The sequence below is a fragment of the Anguilla anguilla genome, chromosome 12, assembly GCF_013347855.1.
Source record: "Anguilla anguilla isolate fAngAng1 chromosome 12, fAngAng1.pri, whole genome shotgun sequence".
Taxonomy (NCBI): domain Eukaryota; kingdom Metazoa; phylum Chordata; class Actinopteri; order Anguilliformes; family Anguillidae; genus Anguilla; species Anguilla anguilla.
This window is the reverse complement of record NC_049212.1, coordinates 16,832,875-16,847,995: the sequence shown is the minus strand read 5'-3', so window position 1 is coordinate 16,847,995 and position 15,121 is coordinate 16,832,875. Positions and strand designations below refer to the sequence as shown.

The window sequence follows — 15,121 nt, the reverse complement described above, 5'->3', positions numbered from 1 at the left end:
GTATGAATATAGCAGTATGTTATTGATAGCACGGTCAAGTTTAAAATCTTTGTCAAAGCATTTATGTTACAACATAATAATCATCTATAATAAAGCAATTAGGGCAATCATTTCTTATTACCTGGTAAACATTCATCTAGTAAACCAGTGCACCTCATTCAGTTATCACTGACTACCTGGCATAATCATAAAGATGAGGGAGGGCTTGTGAATGTTTAACTAGCGAGGCTTAATAACAGCTTGACAAGGAGCAGCCATTTCACACCAAGTTCCGGCCTGCATTCCACGTCCTTCGCCATGACCTGCTGTGAGGCCTTCACGTCCTGTAATGGGTTCGTTCTCATGTCCCTCTGCATCATCGCCATGGTGTTGAACCTGGTCCCCATGTTTGCGGACTATGCCATGGACGGCTTTCTGTTCCGCCGCCCCGTCTCCTGTTTCGAATGGTGGTTGCCAGGCTTGGTGGGAGGTGGCATCCTGGTGAGTAAATGATTCCTCGCCCAAATCATTCACCCCAGGCATCTAAGAAAATAGGAACTGTTGCAGAAAATATTAGGAGTAAAAAGAATGTAAGCTGTCTACTGATCACCAAAAGCTTATAGTCACATGACAAGAGATGAGGATGTTGCCAGATCTTAACGCAGTTTTACTCAAGTTAAATTGGGCACTGAAATGTAATCTTTAGCTCCGTAACTGGGATTAGACATTTCAGGGGGAAAAATGCAATTAGTCTTCAAACCTAATTCAGCATTATACTATTGGCTGTATAATGTATGGTAGCACTGCACTGCTTTAACTTTTGCTTGAAAAGCTCCAAATAATTTGCCACAAATATGCTCAAATATGAAAAGCATTCTTTGAAAGATCAGAGAAGACCCACACAAAGTGTTCTACTTATCTAAGTTAAACTACTGCAGGCCAAATCTATTGTTTTGTTTGATTTTCAAACACAAAAGGAACGGTAAAAAAAAAAACTGTGTTTAGTTTAAATCTAATTTTATTTAGCGCTCTTTACTTTAAAAAAACTATTGATTTTACTGATCTGAATTTCATAGGAACTGGGGTGGTTTACACCAACATGGAAAAATGGAGTTTGATGTGAAAGTGACAGAACTGCAGTCATAGGAATTTGAGAGGGGAAGTATAGTGACTGTGTCATTTTTCCCACTCCAGGTTTTGCCTTCGGTTACCATGGCGTTTTCTGCAAAAAAAGGAGGAAGCTGCAACTCCCGCTGTGGGGTGAGTGGCTGGCTGTTTACTGGACACCATTACTGAAACTGACCAATGGGAGTGGCTGGCTATATACCAGACAGCGCTACAGCAGCTGACCAATGGTTTCTTTTGTCCCACACCTTCTATGAGCAAAACAGCCTTACTGCTATTAGTCACAGGGAAGTCTGTTTGTGTGTTTAATTCATAATCTTGTATAATACAGACCATAATTTCTTATAACTTCACTGCCATTTAGCTGATTCTCCTATTCTGAGCTATTTACAATACAATTATGTCCAAATAACAGGGTTGAAAGTACAGTCATTCCCCTGGGAAAATATAGAGCCAGGACCGACAGCTAGGACACAAAGTGCAGACTCGATCGACAACGTGTCAAAAGACCCTTTTGAACATTTAACCAAGTTACACAAACAAGAACAAAACCATGCTAATGACCATGAAACTATATTACATGAACAAGAATTTGATTTTATAAATAATCAGGTGTTAGGGCTATGTAATTTCTACATTCAAGAGTCTCAAAATTGACTGTATACCTTCCCACTGACAGAAACAAGCATTTGTAAACAACTGCACATCAGTCACAAAGAATGCATGAATAAGCAGTTTGCATATTTTATAGTGAACATTTGTGAACTGTCTGTACATCTTTTTTGGTGTTTGGCACCAAACAGGGTGCCAAACACCAAAAGTGTAGGGCAAACTATTGTTATTGTGTTTTATTATTATTCTTCTGTAGTAGGTGTCTACGGCAGCACCCATTTTGGCTTAGTCACCTTTTTTTAAAGCTTGGTATACTGATAGAGGGGCCATTAGCCATTAGCCCTTTTCCCAAATTTTGGTTTTATCAGACCACATGCACAGTGCCACCATCAGGACAAATTAAAAAATTTTAAAGGGGTGGTTTTTCCACGCCACGTGACGAAACTGTTATCAAAAAATGTGGCTGTGAGAGGCCCAAGGTCACTCAACAGTAAGTTAAAGATCTTGGCTTGTTTCTAAAAACATAAAGATCCACTCAATGTTTTAGAAACAAGCCAAACCATATTGATCTCAGAGGTCAAATAGTGCACAAGAACCAATTCATGAAAAGCACTAACTTTACATTTTCAAGCTACTCTCACACTGTCTGTCTTATTTGAACCACACTCACTGTTTCTGACTCTTTGAACAGTGCTGATCACTACCAACCATATTTTGATGAGGCCACACCTAAAGGTCACCAGATGTCAATGCATATAATCAGAAGTCTCAATCAAAGTTCAAAGCTAAAACAGCAAAACAGTTCAATTATGAGTGTTTTGTAGTAAAAGCGAGTGCTGTAGACCAAAAAAATAAAGTCCTCTCTGGACTTTGATGTATAGTAGGAAAAGTTATTCATTGATTTATTGATGAGTGGCAGGTTGTTTCTACATAAAAAATATTGATTTATGAGTTAAAGTTCAATAAAGAGGTTTCATCACAACTCATCATGTTCTATTGCAACCTTTCATTAGAGCCACTGTGTGGCCACATTTAAAAACATGCGTACCACTCACGTCTTTTCCTCTACAGCCACAAAACGCTTTTCAATGTCACTGCCACTTCGCCCAAGGTCCAATGCAGGGGGTCCCGCAGGGGCGCTGCTGTGCTTAGCCTCCATAGTTGCTGCTTGCATATATATATATATATATATAATTATTATTTTTTTGACAAGTTATTGTCTGTATATCTCCTCTTTCCTCCAGATGCTCTTGTCGGCCGGTATTTGTTTTGTTGGCATTATTGGCGCCCTCTACTGCCTGCTTGTGTCCTTTTTTGCTTTGGGCACTGGGCCACTGATCTGTGAGGGAGCAGATGCCAGCCTGTCTAGCTGCAATTTCACAATCAAGGACATTGGGTGAGCCACCGTTCCTGCAATACAAAACAATTAATCAGTTACTTATTACACTATTTTTAAGTACAGATTGTTAGAAATTCATTTGAAATCAGTGTCAACTGCGGCTGGGAGTCCTGCAAACAAGTGCATGATTGGCTAAAGTCTCACTAAGCGAAGGAGGGTTTCAAACAGCAGTGCATCTACCTGCCACACTGTGCATTTCCAATTCCTCCATTCGTTCAGGGGCCTGTAGCCCACTGACACCAGCTGCACATGTGGCACAGTCTTCTGTGAAAATGACTGTGTAGCTCAGCTGGTAGAATACAGTGGGGGAATTAAATCAAAGGCAGGCAGAACTCACTTTAGAGGACACACAAGACTGACCTCTCCTGAACTAAGAGGACACTGCAGTAAAAGACAGATCAACAAATAAAATTAGGAATACTAAACTGGGGGAGAACTACAAAAACTGGGGCAAAAACTAAATCAGTCAGTTTTGACAGGTTATTTATTTGAGTCTCATTGTCTCAATCTGTGTCAGGTCTTTGTCCCAGATGAACTTTGACATCACCTGGTACTTTAACGAGAATGGCTGCTGGAACAGAACCCAGGGCACCCGAATCCTGGGAGAGGTGGGCCTGGAACTGGACAACTACCAGCTGGTGAACTTGCACCTGGTGACATTTGCAGGGCTGGTAGCTGTGGGCCTGTTGGAGCTGATTTTCAGCTTGCTCCAGGTGCTGGCAGGGATCTGTGGTTGTGTCTGTGGAACCTCCAAAAAGAGGAGGCAACAATGATGAAGCATCCGCTCCCATAACTGCCCAAGGATGCTCTCTGTGCTGCAGAGAAGGACTGCACTTCTTGGGTCTGAACCCAGACTAACCTAACCAGGGGAAAGGCTAAGCTAAGCAGACACCTGTGATGGCATCACATGTGGCAGTACAGAAGACCAAAATGTAATGGATGAAGCCATTACTTAGATGAGCTGTTACAAGCATGCTGTGCCCAGTTGTGTACAAGGCACAACTGAATTTAGCAAAATATTCTCTTAAATTGAAAACACTGCTTACAAATAAGACATCAGACCCTCTTCTTCTGCCATCATGTGGTACCATCGTACTTGTCCATTTAGTATCTTCCCCTCATCAGCCTGTCACAGAAATCTACAAAATAAAAACCCCATTTAGTATCTTCTCCTCATCAGCCTGTCACAGAAATCTACAAAATAAAAACCCCAAGCTCCAGATTATTAGCATCATGTTTTCATTAAAAGTACCATTTAAAAAAATTATTTATTTGAATCTTTATAATCTCTATGCTGTTTTGCTTTTGATATTTTCTCTAAGCAAAGCTGCACCATCTGCTGTTAATAACAAATTCCAAAATTGCACTTGCTCTCAGTAATAGTTTTATTTATGACACTTTGCACATATATAAACAATAGTTGGAAAAGCATTGAATCTCTTTAATTGTTGTGTGTGTGCCTGTGTGTGGTACCAGCTGATGTGCTCCACAGCACCCCTCCTGATATCACACCGAGTCTATGATCAAGGTTCTGGGGAAGGAAGTAAGTCCCGGGGGAAATTTTGGACATTGCGGTCCAATCTTGGACAGCGGTGGTTCTTCAGTGGCAGACTGCCCTATGTGCTTTGGAGGGCACGGACAGCAGGAGCAGGGTGTTGGCTCTGAGGAGAGAAGTCCCAGGGCCTCCGATTCTCTGTGTACCCGTACAGCTTCCTCAAGGCCACACGGGCAGCTTCCTCCTCCGCAGCCAGGACCGTCTCCCCCGGACCCTCAGCAAGAAGCTTCTTATCACTGAGGAGGAAACGTACATCACCACCATGAGAACATAGAGTAGAGCATATTCACACACACACAGAGATACACTTCAAATATAGACACTAATATATGAATATAACACAACCCCAGTGAGTGGAGTATGTAACATAACACACAGACCTATAGAGTCCCACAAAGTAGAGGGGGAGAACCGTGCTGGCACCCGCCGATCTGATGAGGCGAGGCTCAGGGAGGGACTGCTTTCTTCGGGACATTTCTTCTACCAGCAGGCCCATGGGGTTCACCACCGGCCACACCTCAAACAAATCCTTCCCTATAAGCTGTGGGACCAGGAAGTCCTAACCAGAAGGAAACACACATAAATGCATTAGAGTACTACATGCATGCACAAACTATTCCACTCCTCACACATATATGTGGAGAATCATAAAAATGAGAACACAAATGGAGGCAATGAGAACAGTTTTTTTCAGCATGCTCTTACTAGGTGACTCTGAACATTGGGTTTGAGCAACACTAAGCAGGACATAAATGCATAAATGCAGACAGTGGTCTCCTGGGAGACAGAGTAACAGGCTCATACCCGGAGGAAAAACCCAGCCTGCTCTGCCCCGCTGCTTTCATGGAGAGCTCCAATCACAGCGAAGAAGGTGGCCTGCAGGACCTCGTCTGGCACAGGACACTGGCTGCTCATCGCGAGGTCTTCCACCGCCAGGTTCCGCGCCACGTGGCACATGACTGTGGGAGAGGTCAGGTGACCCACCACGGCAGCCACGGCCTCCGCCGGCAGGTTGGGGAAGTTTCCCCGGCACCAGTCAGAGAGGAAGCTGTGCGTGAAGTCCAGGCCACGCCCTCGCAGGTCCGTGTTGTCCCTCAGGCTGAGGGCGGCAGCCTCACCCTCCAGGCCCAGCTTGCGCCGGTTCTCCTCCTCGCTCCGCACATAGCAGGGGTTCACAAAGGCGGTCTTCAGGAGCTCCAGGGAAAAGTTTTCCTGAAGCCTGCTGCTGAAGGCTTGTACTTCTGCATGGTAGTCCCAGTTGGGTTGATGAGATCTGAGAGGCAGTGGAGAAAGGGCTCACTGTACCGTCACAGGCTAAGCATGACTGCACGTTCTAAGACATGGCATCACTCACTCGCTCACTCTCACACCCACTTAAACCAACCCCATTGTAACAATGTGAGAAAAGTACAAATCTAGCTATATCGATAACTAGTTAATATATGCATAGTCGGCAACACAACACTAGTTCACCCACTTGCATTTGGACAGGTAGCTAGCGAAATACTCACGGAAAATACGTGCACCGGTTCAAACAGCCATTGGATTCATTACTGCATTTGCGCACAAAATTATGAACAAACTAATCATGCTACAGAAGTATACCCGCAATGGCCTTGATGTGATCTCTAAGCTAACCAACCGGCGGAATCGCTTCTAAGTTAGCTACTTAGCTAGCTAAGACAGTAAGAGAAGTCTGTAGTAGTCACATTGTCGTACCGCGGCTTTGGTGGCGGTGGTCCCTCCAGCTTTCTTTTCCTTTCCATCAATAGAGTATATGATTTCATCCATCGCTTCTTTTCTCTGGTCTGGGTAAGGAGAACATTCCTACAAACATGTTGGAGGTGAATACCAAGAGCGGCTACACCACGACTGACAAGGTAACTCGACGCCATGACACCTCTCCGATATAGTGCTTCACTGAAAACTGTCCGAATTTCATTTCAGCAATGTGACATTGGTTCCACCAATTGTGCGACGCATTAATTATTTGTCCAGTGTAAAATTTAGTCATAATACAAATATTTTATTGTTGCTGTGGCGTCAGATAGCAGATTTGGACATTTTGTGCCTCAACATGCAACCACGTTTTTTCTCCCATTACGAGAATTTCATTTCTCTTTGCCTCACTGTGCATGGGGTAAGAGGAGGCCATGAGAGGCCGCGAGAGGCCACAGTACAGTTGCTAGAATTGAGAGGAACATTAGAAAGTTAGAATCTAAACAAAAATTAGTTTTAAAAGTTAAAAAAAATTTTTAACATAGTTTTTGTTTTTAATTACTAATCGCGACATTATTTTGTAAAAAAAAAATTATCTGAGCAATTGTATTAGTATGAAATAATTTTATTTCCTATTTTCTGAACAACCAAAATAGCTCATTGCCTATAATGTTTATTTTGCACAGCTTTCTTTGCTCATCTTTATCAGTGGCTTGCATAATTCTGGAGGGCACTATTTATGTACACATAAATTTGTATCCACATACGTATACATCTACATACGAACATGCTTTCCCCAGGTATTGCAAATACTGTATGAAGATGACAGTTGTTTTTCCAAATAATTCCGTAATTTATTTTCATTCATTTAGATGTTAGCCACGTTCTTATGTACACTGTAATGGGGAAATGTAAATGAAATGTATCACAATTCAGAAAGAGGATAGGCCTTGTGCATTCCTTAGACTGGGAGACATTGATCATACATATGTAATCTGCAGGTTCAGATTTACTTACTTAGCATATTAAAATGCATTATGCAAGTACAATCAAATACATGAGGACAAAAACGGTGACGGCATCACACATGGCAACTGTGTTACTAACAAACAGTAAGGATATTGCGCATCATGCACTCAAGTATCTAAATAAATATCAGTAGACCTCCAATGCTGTCCATTGTAATCAATACTATGATTGCTTTTTTAAATTTATAAATGAGACAGGTGAACACAGTGAAAAAAATCTGTTACAATGAACACTCGTGTAAGAATATTTACAGCTGAAATGTGCTTTGCCTTCGTGTCCCTAAAACCACAGAGAAAAAGCAAAACATGAAATTGTAAAAAAGAAATAAAAAAGGAAAAAAAGATTAACATTTTTAACCATACAATAAAAAAAGGAAAACCCATCTGACTAACACTTTTTGTACATAGTGCAACGATGCGCTCTGGTGGCGGGGCTGAGAGCAGTAGTTTTGGCAGAGGCAAGGTGGTTCGGTCCAGCTGGCCCGACGCGGGCTTGCTGGGGGGCTCTAGCGGCGGATCCAGATCCAGCTGTTGATGATCCAGAAGGCCACGGTGATAGAGTACATGAACATTTCCCGCTTGGTGCGCTCCTTATTTTCCTCCTCCAGCAGCTGCAGTCGTCGGTTCAACTTAAGGATCTGTGCCAGACACGAAACAATGCATTGACTAATTCATAAATGACTTGATCGATCTATCAATCACTCAATCGGTCCACTGAGAAAACCCATCAAGCAGTTCGTCCAACAAGCTATCAATCTTTCAATTCATCTGTCCATCAATAACTATTGATAAATCAATGAATCAAAGCATAAGTTTGCCTGTTACAACATGAGTAACTTGCATACAGCAAATATAGGTTGTTTCCCTTAGGAAGCAGTGATGTCAGCAGAAGGATGTTGCTGTGCAGTGATTGGAGGTTTACCTGTCGTCGTAGGGAGGATGCATCTCCAGCAGCCATGTCATCTGGAATTCCTTCCTGAGAAGTGTCCATACTAGAGAGACTAAGCCTTCACAAAAATGAATGAAACAAAATCTCATTGTAGTTGATCATGTATCAGTAATGTGTAATACAATTACATTTTCAGCACCATTCTGAATAAGAAACATGACAAAACTAATGAAATTCATTATATTAATATTTACATATATTTACACATTAAAATTTTAACACATTTTCTGCATCTTTTAAACTATATACACCATACTAGTAGTACAGCACACAAAAGTTACAGCAATACAGTAGCAGGCTAGCTACAAGCTACAGTTTTTTTTAAAACAACTAACATGTATAGCTACACAATCTGTCTTTCTTTTCTTTTATACCAAACTGTTTTCTGTACATGCTATGTTGTACCAGTTTTCTTGCTAACCGAGACCAAGTTCCTCTTCAGACAAACCTGCTAAAGGAAAGGTTAAAAAAAGGAGCCAGGCAGCCTATTATTTTAGCTGCCTGGAATGAGATCAATATGTACTGCATTAGGTATGCTTTCACAGAAAGTTCACAGAAATTGTGTACTGTAAGTGAATGCAAGAATGTTTATGCATGTATTGAATTATACTCATTTACTTGTGTAACCCAACAGCTTGGTACTGAAATGCCATGCCATAAAATAATAACAGATTGCAGTGCTGTGACAGAATGGAGGGGCTAATAATGGCTTTAATGGAATTAGCAAGGTTATCCAATGAGATACTGTTCTATTCTCTTCTACTGCAGCCTTAAAATGACAAGTTGTAGAAAATGTAATGTTGCATATCGGACACTTGTACGTACAGGACTTATCAGGGATACCAACAATAATTACACTTTCTGCTCCATGAACTGAATACAGTAACTATGTCTGCTGAATTTATTTAGACTACAAGTAATACAGTATGAGTAAACCAGAATCATATTTAGTCTTAAATATACTACAAACAAATGCATAACACCTCAAATTTCTCTGATGATACCACTCAAATAAATAGCCATACCCACAGGATAATAGCCACAAAACATCCATTTCGGGCAGAATGTGGTTTATCCAGGCCCTGCCCTGCGTATTAGCGTGTATACAAACAGAACAGAAGGACAGACAGGGAAGCTTTCCAAAGGGGGTTTGTCTCAGGCAGATTTACCTGCACTCATGCAGAGGGTTGAAGGCCCCCCCTCGCAGCACTGGCTTGCTGAAAAAGGGCAGGAAAGACGGGAGGAGAGATGAAGGACAAGAGAGACAGACAGCACAAATGCGCACACACTGACACACACACACACACACATACAGTATACTCACTATATGACCACAACCTAGTCAATGTGTCATTGCGTTGTGGTTATAAGTAAGCACGCTAGCCCATAGAGTGCTGTTTTACCTAGCATTCATATCTCATGTGAGCTATGGGATAGACTAATCCCATACCTTAGACCTACAGTGAGCCATCAAACTCAAAGGGAACACAGGCCAGTGGGACATAATGAATGACTGGCAGTGATTCACCAGTGGTCCATCCAGAACCTTTCACTTGGCCAGATCACTCCCCTGACAGGTGTTCACTAACCCATCTTTGCAGGATGATGAGAACTTACCCAGGATTCATAGCCAGTCTGATTATTTTTGCACATGTACATGTTTGGTTTTTGGTTGTCATAAGCCAAACCATAAACCAGATAAGCACTATCAAAGTTGATCAAACAATGAGTCACCACATTACTTGAGCGAGGATTCAGAATTCACCACAGCAACAGGGTTCACCAGGATTAAGGGGTGGTTACGAGCTCAGGTCGCATCACTGAAACTCACTCAATCCAAACAGTACCTATTGAACTGGACAAATCGTAATCTATAGCATCGCTTATAAACTAGGCCATTACATACTAAGCACACTACACCTCCTCACTGGTTACTGTTTCATGGCCAAGTGCACAAGTGCAGCCCTGTTAGTGTTGAAAGATCTATTCCACAGAGATAATAAGGATTTCAACTGCAGTTATGAGGAAACAAGAATGCCATTTCATCATTTAAGAAATGCCATTTCACTATCATTACAAACCACCAATACAGCAGAGAACACTTCGCTGTTGCACAGCGACATTACTGATTAACTAGTGATAAAAAGCAACTGAAAAATAAAGTATTACAAAAAAAAAAACATATTAATAAAGCACAATTTTACACACCAATCAAGTGCTATAAAACAATAATGGGATGTCAGGAGACGCAGAAGCATAAGAAAGCTCTCGTGTGAGTTAAAACTCTAAGCAGCGCACGCATCACATGAAACCATAAAGAACACAGCCAGCAACTGCAGGATTCACATTCTGCTAATGTGAAAAAAATTTAAAAATGAAGCGCAGTGAAGGGAAAGCTGAGCCAGATGCCGTGACTGTGCACGAGTTACTATACGTGGTGGCACAACAGGACGGCAGTGACATGGAGGAGTCTAACAGCCAGGCACACAGACTGGGTCTCGAACAGGTCTCTGGGGTCAGCGGTCAGCGGTCAAGGGTCAGGAGCCGGTCACCTGCAGTGGTTCTCATCCAGCACCTCCAGGACCTGCTGGTAGGCGCGGCTGGTGGTGGACTGGATCATGGACAGAACGCCGCGTGTGCTACGAGCGCCGTGTCCGTCCTCCGGTATGGGGCGGAGAGGGGCTCGCAGGTGTGCAGTCCCCCTGCCCACCAACACAGAAGCCAGGCCAGCAGAGAGGGAGGGAGGGGTAGAACCAGAGAGACAGAGAGATAGAGACCCCCGGCCACACCTCACCGATGCCACATACAGAAACGCAAAGACGCAGAAGGCCGGAACTCCACCATAGAAATGCATGAGAGGAGCTACAGCATGCTCCCCCTACCCCTGCAACAGCCAGCATGAAAATACAGAGCGCACAAAAGCATGGAATGGCTACTCCGTCACATACAATCTAGAAATGAAGACAGCTTAAAGCACCTAGTGTACTGGATTCTGAGTGTAATTACTCAAATATAAAAAGCCAGTGTAATAAATGAGTAAAGAACTGAAAATAATGTATGAACTGTACAGAACCTAAAGTAAAGAAGTGTAAAGAACACAGGGTATTGAAAAAGATTCCAAAATATCCAAAGCAATGAATGAAATTTAAAGAATCCAGAGTAATGATCAAGTAAAAAAAAAAAAAAAGAAAAAAAAAAGTTCACCAGCATAAGAATCCATTTGTGATGAATGTAAATACAAATTAGGTTTTTTGGGGGGTGATCAACTGAGGAGATACACAGGGATTATATAGACGTACTCAGTAACTATAATTACATGTGTGAAATATTAACTAGAATGGTTCTACACCTGGAGTAGGAATTTGGAGTATCCTTGACTTGCCTTTAATATCTTATATTTGTGATATCAGAGTCTACTGAGCAGTTTTGTGATTCCTGAACAAAATGCTGCAGATTCCTGGACTACTGAGCCTTGATAAGAAGCAACTGCTCAGATCCCACATCCCCCAGCCAGGACTTACAGACCAAGGTCTCACCCAGCACACTTCACAACGTCTTTACCCCTACCAACTTCTCATTTAGAAACCCACCTTGCTCAGAGTAAGAGCCTTTGAGCGTGTTGGCTAAAGCCAGAGCCATCAAATTAGAACAACATGTTACCAACGCTGTAGTGATTTACCCCTCACCAGGTGCAGTGCCACAGAAGCACAAATGTAGGAGGCCATTAAATGACCAGTAATAAAAATTGCTGCCGCATAAAACAAAATAGATAAACATGGAAGAAAGACTGGCTGAAACCAGCTAAAGAGGATATGCTGGGTTTCTCATTAGAAATGTCAAGAAAAGAATAACTTTGATTTTCATATTTATATTTGAATGTAATCATAATGTCTCTAATTGTCAAAATGAGGGTGGAATAATCATGATAATTTTTGCAACGTGATCTTTTTTTTTGCTGCGGGTAACACTGACAGTGGTATTTTTGGCCTTGGTATTGCAGTGTCAAAAATGTGGAACAGGCACAGACTAGCCTAGACCCAGCACAGACAAGATGGCGGACACATACTACAGCACCCTGCAGACCAGCACTAAACGAAGTTAAAAACAGACAGAGAGACTAATAACAAGGCCCAGGGAGACCCCTGAAACACCAATAACACACTGACCAGCAACAGACCCACAAATCCATGGGAGGTCAGAGAAAACAGCCTTGCAGGCAGACAGACAGACAGGCAGACATGCCGATAAACAGACAAACAGACAGAATAGACAGATGGAGGATGGGCAGTGGGAGCAGGAACACACGCGGTAGTGAGGCGTTCTGGGTAATACTCACAGTGGGTCATTTCTGGTCAGCTGCCCGTTCTGATGCATCAGGGTGTTCTCACTTGCAGACCGTTCCCGCCGTACTCGAACCTGAGCCCGCCCCTGCAAGGGGAGTGGACAGGTGAGTCTCAGAAAGGTGACTCCTGTATGGGACAGTCAGCTTGACTCTGATACAGGAGTCAAACTGGTACGAATGAGGCTGAGGTTGGGGATGCCATCTGTGCCAAGATAAAGGAAGGGGTGGTGAAAAGGGAAGACCTCTTCATTGTCAGTAAGGTAAACTTCTAAGATAGAAATGTCACAGTTCTACCCGTGCTGGGATGGACTTGTGGGGGATTGTGCATGGCCCTTTGAATTGCCAGGAAAATGTACACCATCACACAAGTAAGTAGGAGTCAAACCCCAGGAGGCTAGGCTGAGTAGAAGGTCTGTTTCTCCACAAACTGAGGAATACATTTCTCACTCTTTCCCTGTAGTGTAGGAACTCAAGCATATAGCTAACCAGAGCAGCCCAGCTGTGCAGTGAGCGGTTGTGCTAGGGTTTCGTGAGAGTCGCTGAAATTTGGTGGCCTGCACTACCCACCTCTTCACCCTGCTGGGCTGATCCTCCAGACCGCTCCGTCTCCAGGAAGTCCAGCGGCCGGTCGTTGAGGGTGAGGACTCGCGGGGGCGTCTTCAGTGCCAGCGACTCCAGGGGTGTGGACTGGATCAGGTCCAGGTCCCTGGGTCTGGGGTACTGGGAATCCTGGTTGTCCCCTAATGTGGGCGATACAGAACGTGTGTGCGTGTGTCTGTGTGTGTACGCACCACAGAGCAGAGAGATAATTCAGAGCACACATAGATAGTTAGAGCACTGATAGTTAATTGGGAATAAAGAGGGATACAGTTTGGAGCACAGAGGGAAATGAACTGTGGTATATCTGACAGACAGTGAGAGATGAAAGAAAGGAGTACAGTGAGGTAGTTTGGATCACAAAGTAGGCTATAGAGGGACACTTTGGAGCACAGTAAAGAGAGAGAGATAGAAGTAGAGAGCAGAACTCTGAGATGACAGATGGGGCAGACTGCTGTCCTACCTGCCACCAGGATTCGCTCTGGCACCTGCATCAGGATGCTGTGACGGGCCTCCACAGGCCCACCCTCCAGGCCATCGGAGGCAGTGGGAGCCACATGCAGCTTCTCCGGGATACGCATCCGCTGGCTGATGCCCTCTGTGTACTCGATCTCATAGTGAGCCCGGTCAATTTCTGCCATTTCTTCAGAAGGATAAGTGAACTCTGCCCCGTTCTTCAGACTAAAATACAAACATTCTGGTCAAACCACTAGCACACATCTGCCATTTCTGTTAACTGAATCCTTGCTTGATAGTTGACTGTTAACCAATAACTACCCGGCCTCTTTGTTCACAATCAATTCAACCTGCACATAATACTCAACAGCCGGCTCAGCTGCTTCCCTTAATGTTTGAAAAAAATGCAGTACAAGTCAAAAACATCGCCTCGCAAGGAGAATATTCTCAGCACAGCACAACAGTTTTTGGTTCTGATTAAAGAAAATTCCTCATGACTGCACGTGACACGCAGGGTACAACAAAAATGTGCGTTTAGAAAATATGGACAACATATTTAATTGTGGGTATATTTGATCACACGCTATTGGGTACAAGCAGTAACAGTAGTATATAATTAGCTAACGTTCGCTCAGCGAGCAATGACGCTAGACAGCGTGCAGGCAGCTAGCTAGCCAGTCAATTAAAGCCAGTTAGCTAGCCAGACCAGTCTTTCTTTTTTTTACCATCAGCGACATGTAGTCCGTTAGTTAGTTAGCTTCTTAGCATAGTTTTTTTTTTTTTTTTTTGCTTACCAAGAGGTTTGGAAAGAAAACAATTAGCTAACGTTGGCTAACCGCAGACAGCCTGACTTTCCAGATCAGCAATGGCTAGCTAACCAGTTTGGCAGCTTTCACTTACCTTCTAGGCCTTTGTTTAGTACGTGAATTATTTCTTATTCTAAAACGACTTACGTTAGCTAACGGAAAGTCTTTTCTCTTCTTAGCTTTTTAGCTATATCGGCTATAAGATAAATAGGTGTGTTCAGCGCGGCTGTGACACGGAAGCCCGTGACAATGCCGCTGACAGGCAGCAGGCAGGAGCGCGCAGCTAACTGTGTCGTTCATGCATGAACTGAATCTAAACAGGAAGTCATCACATGATCCACTTTGAAATATTTTTGATCAATACTAGAAGCTGCGCAAACTGCGCTGATCTTCACCGGAAATGCTCAACCGTACTGTCCGCAATATGAGCATATGCATATTCCAAATGGATTTAGCGTGCACACTAATACATGCAGTCATTCACTAAATATAAATTATCACCCAGTTAAGTTTTGCGTACAGTCACGTCGGCTAATGCTCATTTTCATTCTCAC

The 15,121-nt window shown here is 43.0% G+C and overlaps 3 protein-coding genes across 8 annotated transcripts; 1 reads left to right on the top strand and 2 right to left on the bottom strand.

Moving 5' to 3' along the window:
- The first annotated feature begins 62 nt into the window (after positions 1-62).
- LOC118208855 (transmembrane 4 L6 family member 20-like) lies at positions 63-4,337 on the top strand. Its single transcript, XM_035383805.1, has 4 exons — positions 63-480; positions 1,174-1,239; positions 2,961-3,112; positions 3,633-4,337. Exons 1-4 carry the CDS (start codon positions 298-300, stop codon positions 3,886-3,888), a joined length of 657 nt encoding a protein of 218 aa, XP_035239696.1. The 5' UTR covers positions 63-297; the 3' UTR covers positions 3,889-4,337.
- A 149-nt stretch (positions 4,338-4,486) lies between these two features.
- On the bottom strand, positions 4,487-6,608 carry mrpl44 (mitochondrial ribosomal protein L44). Its single transcript, XM_035383797.1, has 4 exons — positions 6,390-6,608; positions 5,475-5,943; positions 5,051-5,229; positions 4,487-4,906 (listed from the first exon to the last, which is right to left on the bottom strand). The coding sequence occupies exons 1-4, from the start codon at positions 6,563-6,565 to the stop codon at positions 4,732-4,734; spliced, it is 999 nt and encodes a 332-aa protein (XP_035239688.1). The 5' UTR covers positions 6,566-6,608; the 3' UTR covers positions 4,487-4,731.
- Positions 6,609-7,218: 610 nt separating this feature from the next.
- On the bottom strand, positions 7,219-14,897 carry mffa (mitochondrial fission factor a). Of its 6 annotated transcripts, none has more exons than XM_035383800.1 (8): positions 14,662-14,897; positions 13,769-13,986; positions 13,276-13,448; positions 12,703-12,782; positions 10,919-11,068; positions 9,536-9,583; positions 8,340-8,424; positions 7,219-8,055 (listed from the first exon to the last, which is right to left on the bottom strand). In XM_035383800.1, exons 2-8 carry the CDS (start codon positions 13,944-13,946, stop codon positions 7,924-7,926), a joined length of 846 nt encoding a protein of 281 aa, XP_035239691.1. In that variant the 5' UTR covers positions 13,947-13,986; positions 14,662-14,897; the 3' UTR covers positions 7,219-7,923. The 6 variants fall into 6 exon arrangements, with proteins under 6 accessions (XP_035239691.1, XP_035239689.1, XP_035239690.1 ...); XM_035383798.1 differs by having other exon boundaries at positions 12,703-12,794; positions 14,662-14,896; XM_035383799.1 differs by having other exon boundaries at positions 12,703-12,794; positions 14,715-14,896.
- Between the last annotated feature and the right edge of the window lie 224 nt (positions 14,898-15,121).